At 34.8% G+C, this 24585-nt stretch overlaps 1 protein-coding gene across 3 annotated transcripts in view; it reads left to right on the top strand.

Moving 5' to 3' along the window:
• LOC134541658 (polycomb protein Scm) overlaps positions 1–15692 on the top strand; it is a 77590-nt gene extending 61898 nt beyond the window's left edge. For all 3 annotated transcript variants that reach the window (XM_063385257.1, XM_063385258.1, XM_063385259.1), the window contains exons 12-14: positions 2420–2557; positions 7295–7455; positions 9042–15692. In XM_063385257.1, coding sequence (XP_063241327.1) covers positions 2420–2557; positions 7295–7455; positions 9042–9176 — 434 coding nt within the window. In that variant the 3' untranslated portion in view covers positions 9177–15692. The remainder of the gene's footprint in view (positions 1–2419; positions 2558–7294; positions 7456–9041) is intronic.
• Positions 15693–24585: the final 8893 nt, after the last annotated feature.

Here is a 24585-nt window from a genome sequence, read left to right on the forward strand (position 1 = left end):
CTCTCGCGTAAACGTAGCAGTATGTTTTTGGTCCGGCTATTAGATTCCAAGCGCTTTGTGTAGATATATTTTTCATGTAAAACAATGTATTTTATAGTAGAAATCAAATAGTTATTTGTAAATTACCTATTATTTAATTTACGTAAATACGAAGTTGTCTGATGTGTAAATTTTCTTTCAAAGACGTTTTTAAACGTTATAACTTTTTCTGTTCGTCTGCATCACCGCAGTGTACCACTTATAAAAATGTAGCCAGCTCTAGTTAGCATCATTCATGTTTAGTTATGTTGCTTCCCGTATAGAGTGCGCACATGTAGTCGATTATCGATATCTCGCCAATTGCATGCAACGCGTGCGCTCTGTCGCGTGCCGAGTTAACTACATTTGATAGCCCGCGCTCTTTCGTGATGTGCACTACGACGATAATTATGCATTCCGTCTCACATTTGTGTCACAGTTTTTGTTTTTCTATTTAAAGTTGAACAAAATGTTTTTGCATGGCTTATTAATTTAAATTGTTTGGTGTGCTTTTGTATACTCTACTTTTTAAATAAACGTACTTTCCATGAATAGGTTTTGTTTTAATGAATAACTTTACCTAACAAAAAAATGTTTTTTCACATAAACGTCGCAGCCCTACTTTGCAAACTTTTTAAGTGTTTAGCTCATGATTTCCTTTAGCTTACTATTTCCTTTTTTGGATAAGCCACTGTCATTTGAAAACATTGCCTCTACGTGAAATGATATAACTAATGCCAAAAAAAGGAGGGATATAAATATGTTTTCACACTCTGTCTGTTCTCTTTATGTGTATTAATTTATTTTAGTTCTAATTGCAGACAAAAAAAAAAAATTGGTTGTCTGTAAAGTAGGTTTACGGACGATAGTTTAACGTGACGTCATAACAAAACATTGATGAAATGATTGATCCAGAAGAAAATGAAATATATTCGGCCTGGGACTGAGCCGTAATAGGTGTTTGCAACCAAACCATTTAGGCATTACAAAGAATATATTCTTTGAGGAAAAAATTTTTTTTAATTTTTCTATCTTTTTTATGATAAAATCTACCTCTGCATACTTTTATGAATAAAATTGAATCATTTTTATTGAATTATCACTATTTTGTATGGATACAAAAAAGGAGTTAAAAAATGTACAATTTAATTAATAAATTTACTTTTATTTGCATTCATTAATTCAAATATATTTATTACTTTTGAAATGTTGTGTGCGCCGTATTTATTTTTACAAGCACAAAAAAAAATTAGCAGCAGCCGGAATTTGAATCGACAACCTTTGGATTGGTAGTCAGCTATGCTAACCGCACAGCCATGAGGCCATATTAGAAACAATTGTTTCAGATGTTATAAATTAATAATATTCCACGCACGATATTTGTTTGAATTTCTTTTAACTAGCATATTCTCTGTTGGACTCGAAATATTTACACGCTCGTGGGCTCATCACTATATTACGGTGTGTGATTTAGTTGATCAAATAATAACTCATGACGAATAATTACCAATGTCAAACTAAAGCGTGAAAAGTATCATACCAGCAATAAATATTTAGTTACACAGCTAAAACAATACTCATACAACACTGTTTAAATATACTGATTTACACTAGTAATTAAAATAATACATACTTGTAAGAACGCCATTTCCTTGCGAATATACTCCCGTGGCGCGGTGCACAACAATAACCTCGAACCAGTACGCCGCCACATGCCGGCCGAGTTCTCTGTACCGTCCGCAACATACCAGAGAGATGCCACGCATGTAGTGGTAGTGGGACATCCGTAGTGGAACAATTTTCGTACATGCAGCCAGCGTTCATCGATTTATTAGACGTCACGTTAAAAAAAGGATTCCCGTTATTTTTATGCATGTTTAGTGCACAGCGCACTAGAATTCTGCATGAGAATCTGGAAGGATATTTAATGGCAGCCAGATAACTCACTGTGAAAGTACAGCATTATCTGTGTGCCATGCAACACATGTAAAAGTACTGTAGTCCTTGCTGACATGACACCAGGTGAGGTGACCACAAGTTCCGCGAGAGCTGTTCCTTCGCTAGGAGAGACACGTTCAATTATCTTCCGCTTGTTACCCTTCCGCTGCCCAGGAGACAAGCATTACACACTCAGCCCCCAGCGGCGTGACTTTTGAGTCTTACACAGTGCTGTGATGATGTAATCTGACCACTTGAACAGCCTTAACAGTTTCAGATAAACTATCGTGTTGTACGTTTGACACAAGATTTATTATCCGATTTTCAGATTTTTGTAAAGCATTTCTGTATGAAAAAATATATACGTATATAGTTATAGTTACTGGGCACATGCACAAGAGTATAAAAGACAGTTGTGTGGTGTTAGTAAGTGCGGGTGTGGAGAGGTGTTGCTTCCGGGCAGAGTGCGAGACTCCGGTCGGGGAGGCCAGCTTGAAGCGACGCTGGTCGGAGAGCTCGGACGCCAGCAGCAGGATGGGCCCCAGCCCCAGCAGCGTGGGCACCGCCCCCACGGCCAAGCAGCCCCGCAAGTCCGTCCCAGGTAGGTCACCGTATTTAATCGCATAATGTCCGCACATTTCATTTTAAATACTTGAAATGGAATTTTTTTAAATCCGCATAAAGTCCGCACCAGACAAAGTAACCTTGGCCACCCCTGAAAGGCACAGTAACGGGATGGAAATTTACCGACGCTGTTAACAATGCTTTGACCTTGAGTTGTTCATTTCTCCGAAGTGGTCGCTGAGAGGGTTTGTGGCGTGGTGAAACCGTCCGGACTCAGAAACTCGCACTCCACTGCGCAGCTGCCTGCCATGTCACGCGAGTTGCAAGGGGATGGGCTATATATAGCAAAAGCCAGTACACATCAACTCACACTACGTCACAAAGTAGGGGAGGTAGCGGAGAAGTGGTGGGGGTACATGCGTAAGGTTTCACCTTCTCAATACTCTCACCACGATTCGTTGGGAGAGGGAAAGGGAAAGGTCACTGGATGTAAGAGCGCACACGCGAGTGAGAGAAGAAAAAAAAATGAGTGGCATCTTCCACTAATCACCGGCACCCAATTATCTCGACACCTGTCACATTTCTCACGTCCGCTGCGGAGGGTCGCCAGTCACCAGCGCTCTGCGAAGTAATGTGCCGCCGTTAATATTTTTCAACTGGGCCGAGGGAAGGGTGCCAATTTTACGAAGCAGCGATTTTACTAACGCAATTCGCAGAACCGTGAGCATACGTAAAATCAGGGTACTAGTAAACTAATTATGAGAAAACAATTTTTTTACTCTACACGAAACATGTAAAATTTTGAGGAAAAATTTTTTTTTCTGACTTTACCTCATAATGTCCGCACCCCATTTTTTTGTCATAAATGTAGCCAAATTACTGCGGACATTATGCATTATGCATTATGCATTGGCATTTGAATTTTAACTAATAAACTTATCACTACTCAAAATTACACACAACACATTATAACAATATTTAGATAGTTTACCTTATTTACATACATACCACATTTACAATTGGGGTTTATTGTATTTCCTACATTAGGAAATTATATTTTTCGTCTATTTTTTATGACTGTGATATGCACATGTCCATATACATTCATCTATAATGAATCTTAGGTTATATAAGTACCTCATACTTTGGTACATGTATATGGCAACACTGTTGCATGAAAACTGCTAGTATTCTTTCTGTTCACTAATTAGTACATCAAGAATGCACTGTTATGGTTTCTTATCATATTAATCTGATTTAAAGTTTCACTATATCAAATGTATTTAATGTCTTTAAAATAAATTATAGCAACCAAGTATACATGTTTCCTATTGTTTCTAGCAAGCTATCTACTTTAAATTTCACACAAGTGACACAGTAAATAATGGTTACTCATTGGTTCATAAAATTAACCAAGGTACATGAATGTATGGGTGGATGTGTGAGTTGTACATGACTATACATATATGAGAGATAGAAAAATTCTCTAGTGGCGCAACAAACGAGGGGCCCGGAAAGAGAAGTTTGTAGTGTTTCTGATACATTAGTGTTTTAGCATAAATAATAATGAGTAAGGGAGATCAGTCACCATATTTCTTGCGGGACAAATCAAACATTATGTTTCAAGAGGGGGAAAGAGAACACACTGCAGTGTAGTGACAGGTCGGATGAGCCCAGTAGTATAGAACATATGACTGAGAGTCAGCCATAGGGAATTACCAAGTATTACGCCTGTGGAGCGACAGATGGGTGTTCTGGCATATACACCGTTAATTACACCATCTGTTCTGGTCACTGCAAATGTAGGTAATAACCCCATGGATTTGAATGCATTCATACAGCTGATAATAATAAAGCTGGAAGCACAGGGATAGGTTTTGATATCGTTTTAAGAGTGACTGTGTTTCTTATTCCAACTTTCATTGTAGTATTTTTCCTTTCTAGTGTCACGTTCACGTTTGTCGTCTGCGTTTCCATTCAAGCGTGACTTACGCACGTGTTGCACTGTGGTGAAACATTTTTGGTCGGTAAATTGGTAGTAGTTGTTGTTAGACTGCGTAACGTCGCGCAATTTACGCTGTGTCAGAAGTAGGTCAGTGGACGCACGGCTGTGTCCAAATTTTCACTCTTCAGTTCGTCAAATTTACACAAAACAATTTCACTGCATTTATTAATTCTTCCATACTTGAGGCTTTAGGCTTGAGAACTTCCCACGAAGAAAGAATGTTCATAAATTTCTGCAGCTTTAGAGGGTTTTTTTTTTAGACTGTGACCTAAACATGTTTAAATTAACATCTCATACTGGTTCTAAAGTATTATCATTATCTAGGGGTTGTTTAAACCCCCAGGAAATTAGGTTGACCAATTAACGAAGAGTTAATTGTTAATACTTCACGTTATTATTAATGAGAGCAACACTGTAAACAAACAGATCACGGAGCACATGCCAGACACGTTCGATGGCAACGAACTCACAGCCCGCGAAACAATTTTTAATTAATACAAACCAGTATTGCAAGAATTGAAAATACTGGGGATGGAATAAGTTTATAAATAAAACTTCCCTACCATGTATACTATTGAATCCACGTATTTATGTTTAACTTTCTAAATGCTTTCTAAAACTCTTGTTAAACTAAATTTTTACCCAGCCAATTATTAATGCAACAGGTGGAAATAACAAGGTTTGAAGTAAAAAGAAAATCATTACTTTTTAAAATATATATACTATCAAATACATTATAATTTATTAAATAAATCCTAAACTTTATCTAATTCTTTTGACGGAAACAATTTTTGATGAAATTAATTATTACCATAAAAACAGGGGTTAAAATAAAAAAAAACTCAAAACTCTCTTAGCATGAAACTCGTTCAAATTTATTTTAAACCATCGTAATATTTTATTAAACCTTTTTGCAAAGCAAATTTTTATACGATCACATTATTAGTGCAAAAAATGAAAAATAGTGTTTGATGGTCAAAAAAATTCAATAATTACCTTAGTTGGCATAATATGACATTCATTCTAAGCTATTCAATGCTGCATGCTTTGAGTTAAAATCATTCATAATATTTTTGCTGCATTGAAAATGAGAAAAAGTTAGATCATTTTTTAATATTTGAGAACCTAAATATGTAATGTACATTAAGGTCTTAGAATGTTCCAGAATTAAGTACCTACATACAAAATTACGAAAGAAATACCCTTTTACTTGAATTTTTACACACTAGAGAAAATAAAACATGACTTTCTAAGATCACAATCCACCCTTATAATGCATAATATGTAAATTTTAAAAATAAGTACAATCGAACATTTCCATATAGGAGAGTATCGGTTTAATTTTATCCTAAATATATACAGGAAAAATGCAAACTGGGGACAGAGAGTAGTGTATAATAGTATGTTTTGGGACAATCTATTTTGTATGGGATGACGGCTCTGTGGCTCCAACTTCCCCATTTCTACCCCTTTGGTCTGATATTGCACATTAACGAACTCAAACAAGATTTTCCATGATTTTATTTTATGTATGTATTAGTTTGGAAGTGATTTGTGAAAAATTACAGCAGTTTTCATGTCCATAAAAAAGTTATTTATTTTGTGTTTGTGTGTGTGGTTTTTTGTATGGTTTTGGGTGTGTCGGTGTGGTGTTTTTGGTGTGGGTGGTGGGTGTGTGTTTTGTGGTGTTGTTTGGGTGGTGCTGTTGGTGTGTGTTGTGTGGTTTTGCTGTGTGTTGTGTGGTGTTGGTGTTTTTGGTGTGATGTTATTGGTGTGGTGGTTTTTTGTATGGTGTGATATTGTGTGGGGTTTTTTTTTTTTTTTTTTTTTTTTTTTGTGGTGTGTGTAAAAACACTTCAGTTAACAATGGTTTTGGGGTCTATGGGCCGTGAAACACAAATATATATTTAAAAACTTCTGGAATTTGCTCTTTGGTAATGCCTACAATGGGTAGTATTTCTTTGAAATCTACCTAAAAGAAAGCCAATCTGTGCAAGATTAATATTTAAAAAAAACTTAAGAAAGGTTTTTGTAGTTTCTAAACATTTCCAGAGCTTCGTATTCTTGGAATCTCCGCCATAATCACGAAGGCTTGTGTGTCATTACGAACAAAATTTTACTAAATGTCCTATAATATTTTGGGAAACTATTCACTAAACGTGACCTAATGTATGTTTTGGCAATTAAATAAAAAAAAGCCTAATTTGTGCAGAATAATCATACGTAATAATATTTTTTGCTTAGACTTCTGTCTTTATTTTTGGGTTCTAAATACGGATAAGTGCAATTATTTTTGTTTATTTTGGGGGTGGCAGTTAAGCAAGGCAGGAATTTGATGCTAGCACACAGCACTGAATAAAGCAGTCGATTGTGCTGTCAAGCATTACTGGTTTTCCTAAATATTATTGATTTGGATATATAGCTACGGAACTACAGAGTTTTATTTATTTATTACGGAAACAGAAAAACTTAATGGCACGTTATTCATACAGGTATAGTGTGTATCAGCGTGTCATACGATAAATGCTGCTCATGTTCAAGTAATAAGGTAAACTTATGTAATTAAAGTACTTTACATAGACATAAATCTTGTAACATATTTTAGATTTTTAATTATTTTAGTGGTTTGCAAAGCTGCGTAGTTTTAAAAATATTTATTGAATTAATTAACTTGTTACTTTATTTGAGCGAGTGTTGATTATTTTGTAATCTGGTATCGTGTCGCACTTGTTTCATTGAATGTGTGGTGATGGAGTGTGCTCGTTGCAGCGGAGCTGGAGGCTGCGACGTCCACCACTCCCCCGGAGCACTCTGAGTCCCCACCAAAGATGCCGGCCGACCCCGCAGAGTGGTCCATCGAGGATGTCATCAGACACATCGCGTACGTGGACCCTGCTCTGGGGGTTCACGCAGACCTCTTCAGAAAGCACGTGAGTTCCTCCCAGTGCTGTGTGTTTTCTCGGGTACATGTAATGAAGTGGAATTGCACATGCAAAGATATTGCAATAAATCTTGTTGCGACCAAGTTCCAAAATCATAGCTACTGTGTTTTATTGCATAATTTACGCACGTGCATAATCGTCGCACTGATATTTTAGGGCGTCAAAATTTGGATTTAAAAAAAAACTCTCACGTAAGTAAGTGTTGCATGATGTTTTTGGTCCCGCAACTGAATTCCAATTGCTTTGTGTAGGAATTTTTTTCTGCATAAAACAATGTATTTTAAAGTAGAAATCTAATATTTATTCGGACATTACCACTTTTTTAATTAACGGAAATACGAAGTTGTCTGATGTGTAAATGTTCTTTGAAAGACGTTTTAAACGTTATAACTTTGATTTGTTCGTATGCGTCGCTGCGGTGTACCGCTTATAAAATGTAGCCAGTGCTAGTTAGCATCATTTATGTTTGGTTATGTTGCATCCCATATAGAACGTGCACACGTAGTCCAATATCGATATCTCGCAGATTGCATGCAATGCGCTCTCTCTTTCGAGTGCCGAGTTAACTACATTTGATGGCCCGCACTCTTTTGTGGTGTGTACTACGACGCTAGTTACGCGTTAGTTCAGGCTCACATTCAGGTCACATATTTTGATTTAGTATTTAAAGTTGAAGAAAGGTTTTTGTTGCATGACTTGTTAATTTAAATTGTTTGGCATGCTTTTGTTTACTCTACTTTTTAAATTTTGAATTTAAATTTCTTTTCATGGATGGGTTTTGTTTTTATGAATAACTTTACCTAACAAAAAAATATTTTCCGCATAATGGTCTCACCTCTACTTTTCAAACTTGATTTTAGTATAAAATGTTCGACAATTATGCGATAAAACACAGTACTTCACGTTTTTATGAATGAGATGTTACATTTGATCATAATTTTTATTACAGAGTCAAATGTTAAAATTATAGAATTTCAAGATTTTTCATCCTTATTATTACTTTAATTGCTGTGAAATTTGCAAAGCTGATCATAAATTATAATTAAAATATTACATGGGCACACCATTTCATAACCTGTGCCAGCACCAACATGTGATCAGAGTTGGTCAAATGTGTTTGTTTTGTTTGAAGCTGGTGATGATGGTTTCTTTAAAAGTAACATCCAACTAATGTTGTAGTTTACTTCTATTGGAGGTTGGTGGGTATTAAAAAGTTTTGAATTCAATTTTAATAATTTGATACTCAATCTGACATTTAAGATTTTTATTATTTTTTTCTTTTGCATTATTCGTATAAAACAAAGATAGTTTATTCAAATTTTCATTTGATTTCTGCAAAATAGTACATACATGCTTTTTATGTGTAGCTAATAATCTGTAATTATAATTTATTTATTTCTTTTACATTTTCCTGTGTTATGCATAAAATTTTCTTGGACTCCTGTGGAGTGTGAAAAACATGTTTTAATCCTGTAAGTAATTTAAAATGAGACTCAGAAAGTGAATAAAGAGGCCTGACTGTGAGCTGCAGAGGCGTGTGACGGGCGGAGGTGGCGTGTGGTGTGTGCCGGCAGGAGATAGACGGCAAGGCTCTCCTGCTGCTCAACTCCGACATGATGATGAAGTACATGGGCCTGAAGCTCGGCCCGGCCCTCAAGATATGCAACCTGGTGAACAGGATCAAGGGCCGCAAGCACCTCATGTTATGACAGTGAGAAGGCCTGCCTGGGGCGAGGCTGTCTTTACTCTTTGTGATATATGCAGTGGGACTGTGACTGATTTTCACTGGGGCGTCTGTTGTTTGCTGTTCGAGGGACGGTTTTTTTTTTCTTCGTATATTTTTGGTTTGTTTGTTTTAAGTTGTATCCAAGCATTGTGTTACACAAATAGTGGCTGTAGTTTCCTTGGCTTTATTTTTACATGTCTGAACTGCAGAGTTAAAATATGTTGACATGCATATAATGAATTTAGAAGCCGAGGGTTTTGAGTGTTGGGTTTTCAAAATCGCCTGAAGTTTTTGCAAAAAAAAAAAAAAGTTATTTCGTCATAGTTCCAGGGCATTAACAATACTTCTAGGCAAAAGTTAGCTTTGGATCAGAGGTCCCATATGTATGTGGAATGATTTCATAAGTTTATTTAAAACTCTACGGACATTTTGTGATGGAATGTTTTTGTATTGCCAAGTTGTGCCATGTCTTGGGTGTCTCAAGGGTGAAAGTGAAAGTGTTTTTGCTAGGGACGTGTACTATTGCAACTTATTTTAACTGAGCCTTGTATCATGTTTATTTTTGTGCAAAATGATTTCCACTTACCATTTTAACAGCTTTTAGGTATGTGCTTTTTTTGATTATGGCTTTTGAGTGGTACACGTATTATATATGCCATGTTTTCATCTCTTTCAGATATTAGACTCTACACTAGATAAACATTGATTACTTTGTCATATATTAGGTATTGAAAATTAAATTTCTTTAGATGGTACTTTTGAAACCAACATATTGTTTCAAAGCTGTAATCAAGTCACATATACTTGCATTTGGGTAGGTGTTTAATTTATTGAATATGCATTTTTCTTTCGCTGCATTGCAGTTAATGCTTTCAATCAGTCGACCAATTCTGGCATTCAGTAAAGCTGCTTACACTGCGTACATTCTACGATATCCCAGGAAGCTGTGGCATGTGTGTGGAGGAGTTATTGTGGTTCAGTGCAAACTGAATATTGCACTCTCAGGTCTTTGGAGTAGATTTTACACTTTTTACATCTTCCTATGCATACCATGTTCTTACATGTATGCAGATTTTGTCTTGATACAGTCTGATCTAATATTATATTCCATCACGTGTCTGTGTAAAAGGTACGCCGATGATTGATTCACAGTCATGGCACTCAAGCAGATTATGAAAGAAGCGAGAAAGCAGATTTTGGGGTGTGCGAGACTTTTTTTATTTGAATCGAAGTCGAAGACGAAGGTCTAATTCTTTACCAAAGGTTAATTCAAAGGTAAAGATCACTTAAATATTTTACTACGCTAAGAAAAATCTATATATATAACTTTTGAGTGCTTTTGTAGGTGTTTTGTACACTAAATAAAAACAAGTAGGAAACAGCACAGTGACTAATTGCCACTGCTTGTAAATAAAAGCAAAAATTACAAAACAAAAATTACTTTTATAATACCAAAATTGACTTATGTAGCGACATGAAACTGTAAACAAAATACAGTTATTTTCTTTGACTAAGCATCTTTTCAAAACTCTTTAAAACCAGGCCATTATGAAATTTCTGAAACTCCAGGACAAATTTTTTATTTAATGTACCTGTAGTATACATATACAACACCCAATAAACATACAAATTCTTCAATTTATGTACAAGTAATCTTGCTGTCCCGCCCTCTCATTTCGTACGTACAGTTTACATGAATTAAACAGTTTTTACAGTTATGTACTCCTAATAGAATCAATCTTACTCTTCTATACATAAGTGTGCAACTGTGGTCTTGTTTTAGCAAACCCTTAATAAGATGCCCAAAATAGTTGCTGTGCAAGGATTTGCCTTTGTTAACAGCTCTGTATCACCCTCAGAAGGGGAATATGGAGTGCGAGATAGAGGGGAAAGTGTCTCTGGTTAGGACGAATAATTTTGAGAAATTTATGTTCTTTTCCTATTGCTAGGTCTGAGAAACTTAAAGATATTGTGTAGGAGATAAAATGAAAAAGGTAAGACAACAGCAAGTACATTACAAAATTATTGTATCCAACTTTTTTTTGTTTTATTTTTTTATTTAACTTATACTCTTGTTCACGATTAGTTGAGACTATTGAATGGTTCTTCGGCAAACATTCAGCTTTTCAGAGTTTACTATTGACACTAGGCTAGCTAATGTTGAATAATATTTATTTATTTTGTTAAGTTTTATGGCATGCTGAAATTAATTTTTCAGTTGGAAAAATTTTTGAGTAGGAAAGAAATATTTTCCCAGGGAACTGGAACAGGATCTGCAAAAAAAAATAGTGGAACATTTCTGTATATTCAATATATTTCCTGAAATGTTCTTTGTAAAATTAAGTATTTTGGTTGGTTAGAATATCTTCAACTTGAGTCTTCTAGGTGTTCAAGGTTCACACTGTTAGTCAAAATCTAAATTTTTAAACACAACAAATTTGTACATATGTTTTGATGTGAATGTAAAAATTTGAGGCCCAGTTTGCAAGGAAAACTTTGTGTGGAGATACAGACTAACTAGAATATGCTAAGCAAATAATATCTGTAAAGTTAAGTAGTTAGCAGCAATTCATTTTCATCTGTTTCTTCAGAAAAGTAAAACGTTTGGAAGTGGGTTGAACATGAATGTACTGAGTAGCTCTAATAATTTAAATCTTTTTTTTTCATTTAATGTTGGGTCCAACACTTATGGATTATATTTTTTGGTTTGTTTTAATTAAAGTGTAGGAAAACTGTAGAAACTTTAGCCTAACATATTTCCGTCCTCTGTCCAGTGTGTGCATGCTTGGATTAAAAGGAGAAAATGTTTTCTTGCAGCTTTTTTGAAAACCTATAAAAGAGCAGGGAAGATAAAAACATTTCCTGGGAAGGAGGGAGGGTAATTATTTCATATTTTATCCGTGGATTGGGAAGAGGGGGGGGGGGGGGGGCTTTTGGGTGTTTTCTGTGTATTTTCTACTAGATCAATACAAGTTTACTTTGCCACGTTTTGAACAAAAAAAACAGATAACACCATGGGGCGGCACAGCGTTGTGTGCTGTTTTTCAGACAGGTATAATGTCTTATCGTTTACTTACAGTTGTAATATATTTTTAACTGTTCCCGGTAAAGATTAAGTAAGATGTGGTATGTCTAATGAACCATACTGGATCAAACTTTTTTTTATTATTTTCTTCACAATTTACATCACTGAATGTAGTGGAAAATAAAAACCCTCAACATGAATAATTCTTAAAAAAATTCCAAAAATTCCAGGAATTTTTTTTCCTGCCTGACAGGGGGGAAAAACCCTGTTAATTCCAAAAAATTTCCTGAATTTCAGAATTCTGCACATATAACAATATCTAGGTGCCCAAGTCTTTGTTCGCTGGAGCACCTGCCAAAAATGTCTCACCTTATCTTGAACAGAGTGTAGTAAAACCTGTGCATTTTTTTTATACAATGCCTGCGTGCTTGTATGCAAAGCGTAGTGTTACTTTTATTAATGCTCCGTGCGATGTAATTTGACTATATATACTATATGTATGTATAGTAGGCAGGTGAAGAGAAATGTCAATAACCGGCAGGACTGGTTCTCTTTGCGGAAAACCTTAGCGGATGTTATGGCCCCTAACTACGGTGGCGTTAAATACGCATTCTACTCTAAGGAAAAAATTCCTTCGAATCCTAAGACGAAGAAGAAAATCCTTCCATTCGACTTCGACTTTCTGAAGCTTCATACACCCCTAGTGCAGATACTGAGGAAGTATTCCCATTTCTAACACTTGTTGCAGTGGCATAGAATGTATTCAACTGTGTTGGTTATCTTCAAGACAAATAGTAGACAGTTTAAAACTATCAGTTGCACTATGATCGTGCTGTACCTGCTCCAGGGATTGTAGCATCTTGGATTGTTTTTCAAAGACCAAAATTTTTTGTTGGCTGTGAACAAGATTGTGATTGATGAAAAAAGCAGTTGTAGTCAATAAAAACAGGTTACTTCAGTTGACATATCACAGCAGTCTGATTGGTATGAGGCTCCTCCTTATATTTTAAGTTAAACTATGATGAAACAAGAGCTTGAAATGTGTTTCAGAGTTATTTGCGTGTTTGATGGCAATAAAATAAAGGTTACTGTGATTTTGAAACCACCTTAACCCACAATTCCTGCACTTTGCCTCTTGTCATGATGGCACTCTTGCCTGGAGACAGTTTTTATGTCTAGATTTAGGAAAGTCACTGTCTTATGAAATGGCAGTAAAGGTTATTTCAGCGATACTTGTATCAGCATGCTCAAGAATGGTGTTTTAGGCGTTATCAAGCTTCAGTTCACAATGCATGTTCTGGGAAACCAAGTTGTCTGGACTCAACATCGTTAACTCAACATTGTTCTACATTTCTAATATTTTCATATCATGTACATAAACAGAATTTAATTTTGAAACCATTGTTGAAGATGCCAATTTTGTTTCTTCAATTGTGAATACTATCGCTGGAATATTTTTGAGCGGCCACGATTGTAAAATTATTGCTACATGAATTATTGTTGGGTATTATTTTGAGTTATTGTGTTTTCACTGGATGTGTGCAGATACAAATATATACATATATATGAAAAGTTTAACATTTCTGTAAAGTGTGGAGTTTTATATGAATATAGTATACATAGATATGTACATACCAGAAATATTTCTTGTGCAATTAGTTGCCCAGCTGGTTTTATAGTTGTGGTAAATAACTGTTATATAAGCATGTACTGAGTGTGTGTTATGTGTAGACTTGTGCTTATTTACTTTAAATGAAAGTGCTGGTAATGTTTCCTTCAGTTTCTTTACCAAGCAATAACAGTTATGAAGTATGTGTTTCGGAAGTGTGTGTGTGTGTGTGTGTGAATGAGTGAAAGAATGAGGTTGTTATTAAAGATTCATGATAGCACTATTTCAGTGTCAGATATGATTGATGTGTTTTAGCATTAGTAAAAATGAAATCTTGCAACGAGTTTGACCTTAGAATTTAAGTTTCATCAGTTTGCAAATAAGCATTGCCATTTCATGACTATGAATTTATGAATTATTGCACCATATAATTAATTGTAAGAAAATTGTGTGAGCATTTGGAGTCTAAATATGAAGAATTATTATTTTCGTAATGTTGATATTGTAAATTATAAGGAATAGATGTAAAGTGACTCATAAGTGCGTAGTGAACTTTAGACTTGTTCTCTCATTGGAAGTGCGAGTAGAATGTGTAACAGTAGTGGTCTTTTATTGCTAACATGTTTGTGATCCATTATTTTTAAAAGATATTTTTTTTAGTATTTTGTTTTAAATGAAATTGTTTGGATAGTGTTTCTTCCTCTCGCTCATTCAAGATGTACGGTTCACAGTGTTGTTAATTCATAATAAATAAAAAGGCATAATTTGGTAATTTATTGTATGTAGTAAGTATAAGAAACATCAAAACCCAGTTGTTTACCGAAAGCTTTTAAAAGACCATATTTTTTAATAAATGTAAGAGAAATAGAGCATCTGAGATATATCATTTGTAGAGAATATTTTTCAGATATGGGGAGTGGTCTCCAAATTTGATTTTGACGTTGTTACCAAGTCAAACATTGACTAAGAACATAATCAGATTGATTTTGCAAGCCATTAAAACGGCCACTATACTGAAAGTATAAAACATTTTGGAATGGCTTATCTATTTATTTTTTCTGGTATTAAATTAAAACTATGTTCATGTAATATATTTTGTGTGAAAGAGTAATAGCGATAGCCAAACACAACTATATATATTTATTCTTTTATTGGTTACTATAGTTCCAAGTTTCTTGACAGACAACACTTTTACAGCTTGAATAACATATTTCTTAATTTTTTTCCGTGCTCTTGTAATTTTGTTTGTCCCCTGAAAACAAGACTTACAGGCTTAAGGGGATTGGTGCAGGACAAAAAACAGTCATTCGTCAGAATTTGTTGGAAATGAGCTTAAGTGTTTCATAAATGCTTGTTTATTACTACTGTATGGCCAGCCAGCACGTATATAAGCTAGCGGGTGAGATTTGGCAGGTTAGTGGCGAGAGAGCTTCTGTGAGGGGAGGTTGTCAAATGTTGCAGCTCTGAGGCCTGCCATCTAGCGGGAATCTTTCGAAGGTCTTACACAATATCGCCTTTCTCTCTCTATCTCTCTCTCCAACACGGACACCCAACCAGCTCTTATCGCTTCCCATCTCGCCTTATCCTTCATTCTCGGATCAGGTAGCCGCCCTACCCCGCGTAGACTTTCGTGTTACTCCAGGAAACCAAGACAACCTGTGAACAATTTGTCCAAAGCTGAATTTTTGTACTGTGGTAGAGTTGACTATGCTTAATAACATACCGAAAGTTTACCACTGTAGACCTTGTGCGTTATCACCGAAAATTTGCATTTAAGTCCTAGGTGACAGCAACTTACATCAGTCCATTAAAATGCTACCCATTTATACAGTTTTTAATTTAGACTGTCCATAAACTTACCAAAATAATCTAGAAACTTTAATACACCCATTAATGTTAGAAAAAATTTAAATTTTTAGTATATATGATATAAAGCGATTAATTCACGACATATTTTTTTTTTTTATCTTTGCCACCCAGATAAAAATACGATTTACACCGATTTGAAGAGCCCAATGCGAAAAAATGTCTAAATACATGTTTTTAATTATACTTTTAGCTTTAATATAGTATATTTATAAAGAGTCTAGCATAATTAGTTGCCTCATTAAAGCTGCCCGAGCGTTGCAGTGTACTGCGGCCGTACTGATCTTTCACGGCCGGCGGGCTTTGAAACACGCTGCGTACTGCGACACTCAATAAACTTGGTCTTATTTATGGATTACTTAAAATATATTTAATGCATATGATAGGGTGTATTCATGTTACATCTATTGAGATATACATATTATTTTTTTATATATGAATGATTTTTGATACAATAAAATTAACAATAAACAATTTCTGCTTGGAACTTGTAAATCAAAATTCTAGAGGACCTCTGATTTTATATATGTGTGTTCGTATTTTGTTACAAAAATTTTATTATTAAAAATTATTTTTTATTTCTAATACATTATATTATTTTAGATCAGAACTGTGCAAAATTTTAATGTAGCCTATATTATAAAATATATATATATATATTTAATTGTATGAAATTATTTTACTATATAACAATTGAAGAAAACGATACACCGTTAATGTGCTTGTTGAGTTTTGTCACTTTTATAACATAATTCGGATGATAATATTATTTTTTTCCAGAAAATAAATAATACATAAGTTGTGTTGTAAAATGTATTGATAGAATTACATATTTAGTAATTTTTTTTCTAAGTTAATTCATTGGAGTGCTGCGCCTAGCTTACTTCGTTGAATTGCTAGTGGCAAAGAGCGTTGGTGGATGTTTTTGCAAGAGTTTGACCGTATTTTATGACCCCAGCTGTGAGAGGGTGTTCGTCCCAGAAATCCTAACGGTCAAGGAAAATAGCCTTTCTCTGTAGTCACGTACGGGTCTGCTACTCGCGCAATATCGTCAGTTTATCACAACTTTCCGGGAAGTTCTATTGTTGTTATTTATTTATAATTTAGAAATTAAAGAGTCGATCATACTAACATTTTTACCTAAGCAAATTGCATCCTGGAAGATTTTTATCTACGTTTGCAGCAAAAATCACTTGCAGTTAGGAAACTTTTATTCTTTCAGAGTAAAATTCAGTCTGGAATTACCATACATTAAAAACCTTAGTTTTCTGGAGCAAAAAACGTCCCAGCACGAGCGACTTTAACACTGCTGCACCACACACTACGCAGCTTGAAATACATCAGTGGTCAGACTATTGTACCAGACACTCAAAATATACACATTTAAACCTTAAAAAAAAAAAACACAGACAATATTTATGAAGTGATTTTGACGTTACGCTCAACATATTTATGTAACATGTAGTCAAATTTCTATAAAAAAATATATTTATTTCTTACCTTTTATGATTAAAATTACCAATTTAATAATAGGACGTTTTAACTTTGAGGTGTTTATCACAGTTACCATGTAGGACATTATTTTATATTACTTTGGTGCCATAATGAGAACCGACTTAAAAAAGTATTAAAGTTATTAAATTTACGAAACATTTTTGTGGATCATTGTAGAAATTATCATTAAGGACTCAACTGCTCATTTATTGGTGTGATCACAAGGTTTCATCGGTAAACTTTTGACGTGTTACTAAAAAATGTTCATTCTACTACTGTAAAAAATTTTTTCTTTGGGATAATTTTCCATGTATTAAAAATTTTTGTTTCTTAACAGCGAAATTCGTCTCGACCCGAACCTACTTCGACAACCTCGCAGTAGTATACACTACGCGGCTCGGATCGCTTTAGTGGTCAGACTAATTGTATGAGACACTTAAAAAATATACCAATTTAAAGATGAATAAATATGCAACAACGATTACTTTAAGCGATTTCCACGTTGGGCTCTTTAAGTTTATGTAAGATGTATTTATATTTCCTTAAAATTGAATGAAAGTGAATTCGTTAACTTTAATGATTTAAAAGGTCTATTTTATAGAAACATGTTAAACTTTGTGCTTTTTATCACTATCCTCAGATAGGGCAATGTTTCTAGATTATTTTGGGTTCCATACTGAGGTCTATTCCATAAACTGCATTTGCAATATCCATTATTGTGGATCGTTGCAAAAAAATTTAATTTTGGAATTAACTACTCGTTTTCGGTGTGACACACAAGGTTTGCGGCAGTACTTACACTTTTGACGTGTTACTAAGAAATGTTCATTCTACTACTGTACAAATTTCGGCTTTGGGATAATTTTCTATGTATTAAAAACCTTTGTTTCTTCACAGCGAAATTCGTCCCGACCCGAGCCTACTTCTGCAACCTCGCAGTAGTATACACTACGCGGCTCGGATCGCTTTAGTGGTCAGATACATTGTACCAGGCTCTCAACAAATAAACTAATTTAAAATTTAAGAACTAAATCGTGATCGTAAATTGGCCGCCATGGTGATTTGCGAATTTATGGAGAAATAAAAGCAGTTAAAATCTTATGTAGTTTCCAAGAGACATTATTACATCACCAATCATCTTAAGTAACAGGTTTACAAAATTTCAACATATTCATTAACTAGTCAGTTTTTTTTTCAAATGTGTTAGTATTAACAATCTGGACCATATCTAGTCGGTGAGGTCTGTATTGTTACAGACTATCTGTATTCCGGTATTTGGATTTTGAAGCTACTTAATGATTCGCTTTCAATGTCTATTAAAATATACCTAATGCTAATTGCAGGAAAATTTTTACTCGATTTCAAAATTATAATTCCTGAACATTTGTAGCGGACACATTTCAATGTAACACTCACTGATTTTCGAGTTGTGTTGAGGTTTCGCATGCCACTTCGTGTACACGAGATGGCCCCTGCTCTGGTAACAATGAGTAGGGACACCTGTATTTCGCGAATACATTTCGTGTCAAGGTATTTCACAAAATACTGTAGCTTTTTATAAGAGGAAAGGCAAATTGTGAGGGTGCAGCAGTACTGTGACCACATTCTTATTGGCCTCGTCAAGAGCGGGACGACACCTCTCACCGCTCTCAGCCAATAACCACAGGAGAAAAGCTACAGTATTTTGTGAAATACCTTGACACGAAATGTATTCTCGAAATACAGGTGTCCCTAACAATGAGTCATCACAACCGGTGCCGTCTGTACGAGCGTCTTCACAAGTTATCCTGAAATATGTTCTTAAATATTAATTCAAGTGAATTCTTAAAATCCTACACACCTTATCTTAAGTGTCGTAAGTGAATCGTTATATTTTGTAAATCCATATAATATAGGAGCCACCATGGCGCGAAGCGATGGACGCGATACGAATATTTTTTTTTACCAACCACTACATCAGTAAATATTTGTGGTTTCCATTCGCTATGAATTCAAGCATGTAACATTTGTACTGCTTCTTCAATTCGGCCACAGTTAAATGGGAGGCTCTGAATCCCTGAAAACTCCTCAACAAAATCAACGATGAATCACAGGCATTATAACAAACAGTTGTCACAAGTCAAGTAGCCAATGAGCAGGTGACATTTTTCGAGTCCGTAGAGGATTGACTATCGTACAGGTCATTAACAACACGCCCTTACGCGCATGGTTAATACCCGCATGAGTAGAGCAGAGGTGCCCACCTCTCCCCCCCCCCCCCCCCCCCCCCAAACACTATGACTCAACCCCCCCTAAACTAATTATGCCCCCCCCCCCCCCCCCCGAATTTTTTTATGCCATTTTCTAAATGATTTACTCAATTATTTTATAATATTATACTTTTTTAGTATTATATTTTATCACATTTTGCATTAATTAAAACTGATTTTCTAATAATAATTTTGGTAATATCAGGTAATATTTCCATCCTGAACCGACAGATGCCAAACTGCTTTTGTTGAGGAAAGTGCGGGGTTGCCAATTTGATTTACAAGATCCCTTTCATTTATCAAAGCACCAGAATCGTATTTTCACATTAGAAGCTATAATTATGTAAATAATATATACATTTTTCTCGTCTTTTAACCACCCCCCCCCCCCCCCCCCCCTGAAATATTAATGACGCAGTCTGCGTCGTTACCCCCCCCTTGTGGGCACCCCTGAGTAGAGTGTAAAGGCGTAAGCATGATACACATCTGGTCCTCATCTAACCGTGCACACTTAGATTTAACTCAGGATAGGGTGAAAAATGTTTACTAATTTTGCAGTCCTAACAGTCACCAACGAAACGCCAGCAAAATAAATAAATAAGGCCACGAATATTGTTCGTGAATGAAGGCGAAGCTGATACTTTGGAAACGTTACCAGCATATATTAAATAATGTTTAACTATTATTTACGTAGCTTACTTCTTAAAACTGCATTCATGTAAACTGATTTTGTGTGAGACTATGTTGAGTGTTTTCTGCTACACTTATTTTTCTGAAAAAAAGTATATTGTGGCTTAATAAACTTGTTAACATTGATGCCTGTCATAAAAAAAATTCAAACGTAATCATACGGATACATGTTGAGTATAGTTTATGAATGGTTCACGCATTGCTGGAAAAAAAAAGCATGTTTACAATTTTACACATCTTTATGTTGTCGCATCGCGTCCATCGCGTTGTACATACGCAACTCTGAAAAATAAATGTATGGTAAAAAAGCTATAATAAAATAATCTCTTATCTTTCTTTATTCTTTTTTCTAAGCGCTCTAATGGCTTTCGATAGTTTTGTTCTTTTGTGTACTATGCTTGGTGGAGGTTTCTTCGGCATTTTATTCCTGAATAAATCTCACGCTTACAACAAAAAACATCTAGCTAAATCACTGTGCTAAATAATAACAGAGAATAACCATTCAATTATACGCCGAGCTAGACCAAACACGTTCTCTTATCTACTGAAAATGAGTACGTTGACCTTCATATCAGTTTCGCGCGAAATCCCGTCTCCCCTTCGTAAACAGCAGACAGCTGAGGCAGGGTGGGAACGAGAGAAAACACTGGCTGCAAACAGTTCGGGAAACTGTCGCAAGGTGTCACTACTGTCCAGCGCGCTCCATAATTTCTCGTATCCGAGCTTGCACGCTGCTCAAACTTCTACAGTTACGTTTTTACTTTAGGTCCGACTGCAATAAGCTAAAGACTAAAATAAAGTCAATCATTCAGCCGACAGATATATTGGCGTTTTAATTACAAATGAAAACGCGAATGTTATTAAATTCGCAAATGAATATCACGCAATTTCGTAGCAGCTCATTTATTAAAATTCAAATTGTAAATACGTTAAATTAATAATGATTACAGATAAAATAATGATCACAGTCATATCTCCCGTGTCTGAAAATTTATCTGCGAAAGTTTTACCACTGAATTCTTTATAGTTTATTAATAAAGCTTGAATTAAAGAAATTCCCGAAAATCAGCAATAACTTAATTAAAATAAAAAAATAAAAATAATAATTTTACACCAGAATGGTTCAAATCTTCTCTAGAAGCTGAATCATTAACAAATATATTGTTTTTTTTAATACGATGCTGGTGCACCAATCCCCTTAATCTATTTCGTGAACTCTTTCTTGGCTCCCTAGGTGAATAATGTGAATGAAACCCTTTCTGCCAAACGTGCACTTTGAATCGTATTGAAGTGAATGTACGTTCACTATATTATAAGTCTTTCTGAATTTGGAAGCCAGTTATAAGACGAATAAATGTCAAATGCCTCTCCTCATCCTATAACCCATATTTTTAATTACTTTCACTCTATATGTGTGTGTATGTGTATGTGTGTGGTTGGAGAACTTATCAGTCAACAACTGAGAGTTAGTTGTACCATTCAACAACTGCTTTTTGGCAGTTTTCCCCTGGTTTGCTTCTGCTCTAGCCAATAAGACATTCTAGTTATACATACACATGCCAAATGTAGTTGCAAATTTAATTTACAATATTTGTTTCTGAAAAGAAGTACTGTATGTATTACAGTTTAACAAGTATTTTAATCTCTATAGCTAATTTTTTGTTGGCTTAAATTTGTTTGCCGTTAATATCTTGGAAAATGCAACACTCTTAATTGTGAATCGTACATTTTGCACATCAAAAAAGATTGATGTTAATAAATATTTATAATGGTAACTGCATAGTTATTTGTGACCCACATTAAAACTATCTTGTGTGTTTATTGAGTTGTAAAGGTTATGGCAAAAGGCACCTTTTACTGAAACTTCAAATCTCTTGTGTTAAACATTGCAACTTGTTTTCATGTACTTACCCAAAAATTTGTACGCAGTGTTCGCTGCTGAAACACACCTCAAGTTCAGTCTTGGGACTGTTGTTACTGAATTATGTTTATTTACATTGTCAAGTGGGTTGTTTTGGGTTTTACTGCAAGATGTATTTAGTTGCATATGTGTAACTTTGTTCTGCGCAACTGTTTTGACAATTTGTTTTTGTGTGTTTTCCCTGGAGAATTTATCACTTGTAGCAAAGTAAAATCATTTATTTATTTTACTTAAAACTGTTTTTGATGCTTTATAAAAATAAAGATTTTGCAACACTGTATACATCATTTTTTGAGTTCCTCAGGCAAATAGTCAGATTTTTATAATGCTAATTGGCAGTGGCATTAATTAAAATCCGTTGATATTTTTAGGTCATAATGGCTGTTTAAAAAGTAAAATTAAGGATATTCCTTCATAAGTAAATTTAAATTATTCTTATCCATTAAAAATAATTGTTGAACGTGCATACCTACTCTTTAAAAAAAATGTTCTTTCATTAGACTAGTGCATTCTTACATGTGTAACAGTCACAACCTACTGTTTGGTTGCAGTCAAGCTTCTTTAAGTCATGCTCAGGAACAAGCAAGTCTGAAAAGTGCGTGCTTGCATCACGTTTTCTCCTCCCTCCACAACAAGTTGCAAGTTGCAGTATGCTTCATTCACATGCACACCTTTATGAGAACATTATCCTTTGTGCTCGCCACACAGACTTGCCTCGCCAACTAATGGCATGCTCAAAAATGGTTCTGTAGATGTAGTTTATCCTATCACGACACCCAGTAGGATTTTAGTTCGCTTGATTCGTTGAACCTTCCCTTGCTTTCAATCTATTACTTTATTTCAGTGCAGTGTCTCGGGCATGTTTACATTTATAAATACTGTAATTTATCCGAAAATAATGCGACCCTGAATATAATGCAACCTCAAACTTGTTGATTATGAGTTTATGAAAAATACTCCATGGATTAGAACTTGCAATTTAAATACACGGCACTTGAAATTTATTTAAATGATTAAATTTAATCCATATTTACTAGACCCTTTCTGGTGCCTCTTTAACAGTAGAGGTTTATACAAGGTCTCTTTTGAAACACCAAGTCGCAGTAAGAAAATAAGTTGTATTTTATGACTGTACTTGAGAAGCAAAGAATTTGGTGACATAAGGTGGTCGGTGGATGTCTGGGAGGGAGAGAGAGGGTAAGGGTTGTTCTCCCCAGCAGTCACAGTGAAGAGAAGCAGAAACAACCCTGTGACCAACTCCATTGCACCCCCTCCTTCATCCTGCATCTCATCGGTCGTGTCTGTGCAGAGGTGCAGGAAGCCTCGGACTAAAGTGGCACCCATACTGTATGCGAGTTGGACAGTTACAGTATTATTAGTTAGCAAATCAATCCATAGCTCTTCTACAAAGACATATATTAGAGGTTCCAACAGCTTGAAAGGAAACTCATTAGGAAGAATATTGTAAAATTGCCACCATGAAGTATGGTTAAAAAAAATGTTCAACATATCAGCAAAATATAACTTGTTATAAATTGTTGGAGAGTCATTCTCATTTTGATTTCAATCGTTAACGTTGACAAGTTAGCTCACACCCACTCCTCAACAACTTACAGATATGGATGACATGATTCAAAACAATCAATTTTTAGCATTATTATAAAAAATATTTATCTAGGCTAAATTTTCAAAGCTAAAATTCATGTTGAAAAAAAAATTTATGCTAAAGAGCCGTAGCATCACACAATTGAACCTAGTAGAATATCACAGTTTTAACAAAAAACAAATTCAAGTTTTATATATATACATACGCACCCACATGTGTATATATACTGTGTGTGTGTGTGTGTATATATATATACACACATATACATACATACACATGTGTGTATACATTGTGTACATGTGTGTGTGTATATATATATATACACACACACGTGTGTGTGTGTGTTAATTTTTCACTATTTTTGTTTATAAAACATGAAAGCTTTCATGTCATGGAGGCTACAGGCAGAGAAAACTTTCAGTTAAGTAGTTTGATTTTGCTAATATTCAATACAACACCAAGAAAAATTTAAGCGAGAAATTTTTTCGATTTAGCCTATAGGTGAATTTTTTGAGAATTTATTTCTTCAGAGCAAGAACAGTAACTCAGAAATACAAAGTGTAAAAAAAATAGTACTATGAATGGGTGCATGTTCCTGTCTTTGTTTTGTGAATTTGTGAAGTTTTTCCGAACACGGAGCTTTAAACGTAATTGGTAGGGACAAGATTTTATGGTTTATTGTTTATTGTTAGGTCTATTTGGTTTTTTAGAAAAGGAGGTATTGGTGTTAATTTTTTTTTACTTTTATACATTGTTTTAATATTCATGAAGATAGTATATTTAACAAATATGAAATTTAATAATTAATTCTCAATACATACTTCAACAAAAATTATGCATTTGTACTGATACATAATGCACTTCTACAGTAAAATAATTTGTAATTGCATGTGTGGGTCAGAACTACTCTTAAAATATGAAAATAAATGGGC

This window comes from Bacillus rossius (genome assembly GCF_032445375.1).
Source record: "Bacillus rossius redtenbacheri isolate Brsri chromosome 4 unlocalized genomic scaffold, Brsri_v3 Brsri_v3_scf4_1, whole genome shotgun sequence".
NCBI classification, from domain to species: Eukaryota; Metazoa; Arthropoda; class Insecta; order Phasmatodea; family Bacillidae; genus Bacillus; species Bacillus rossius.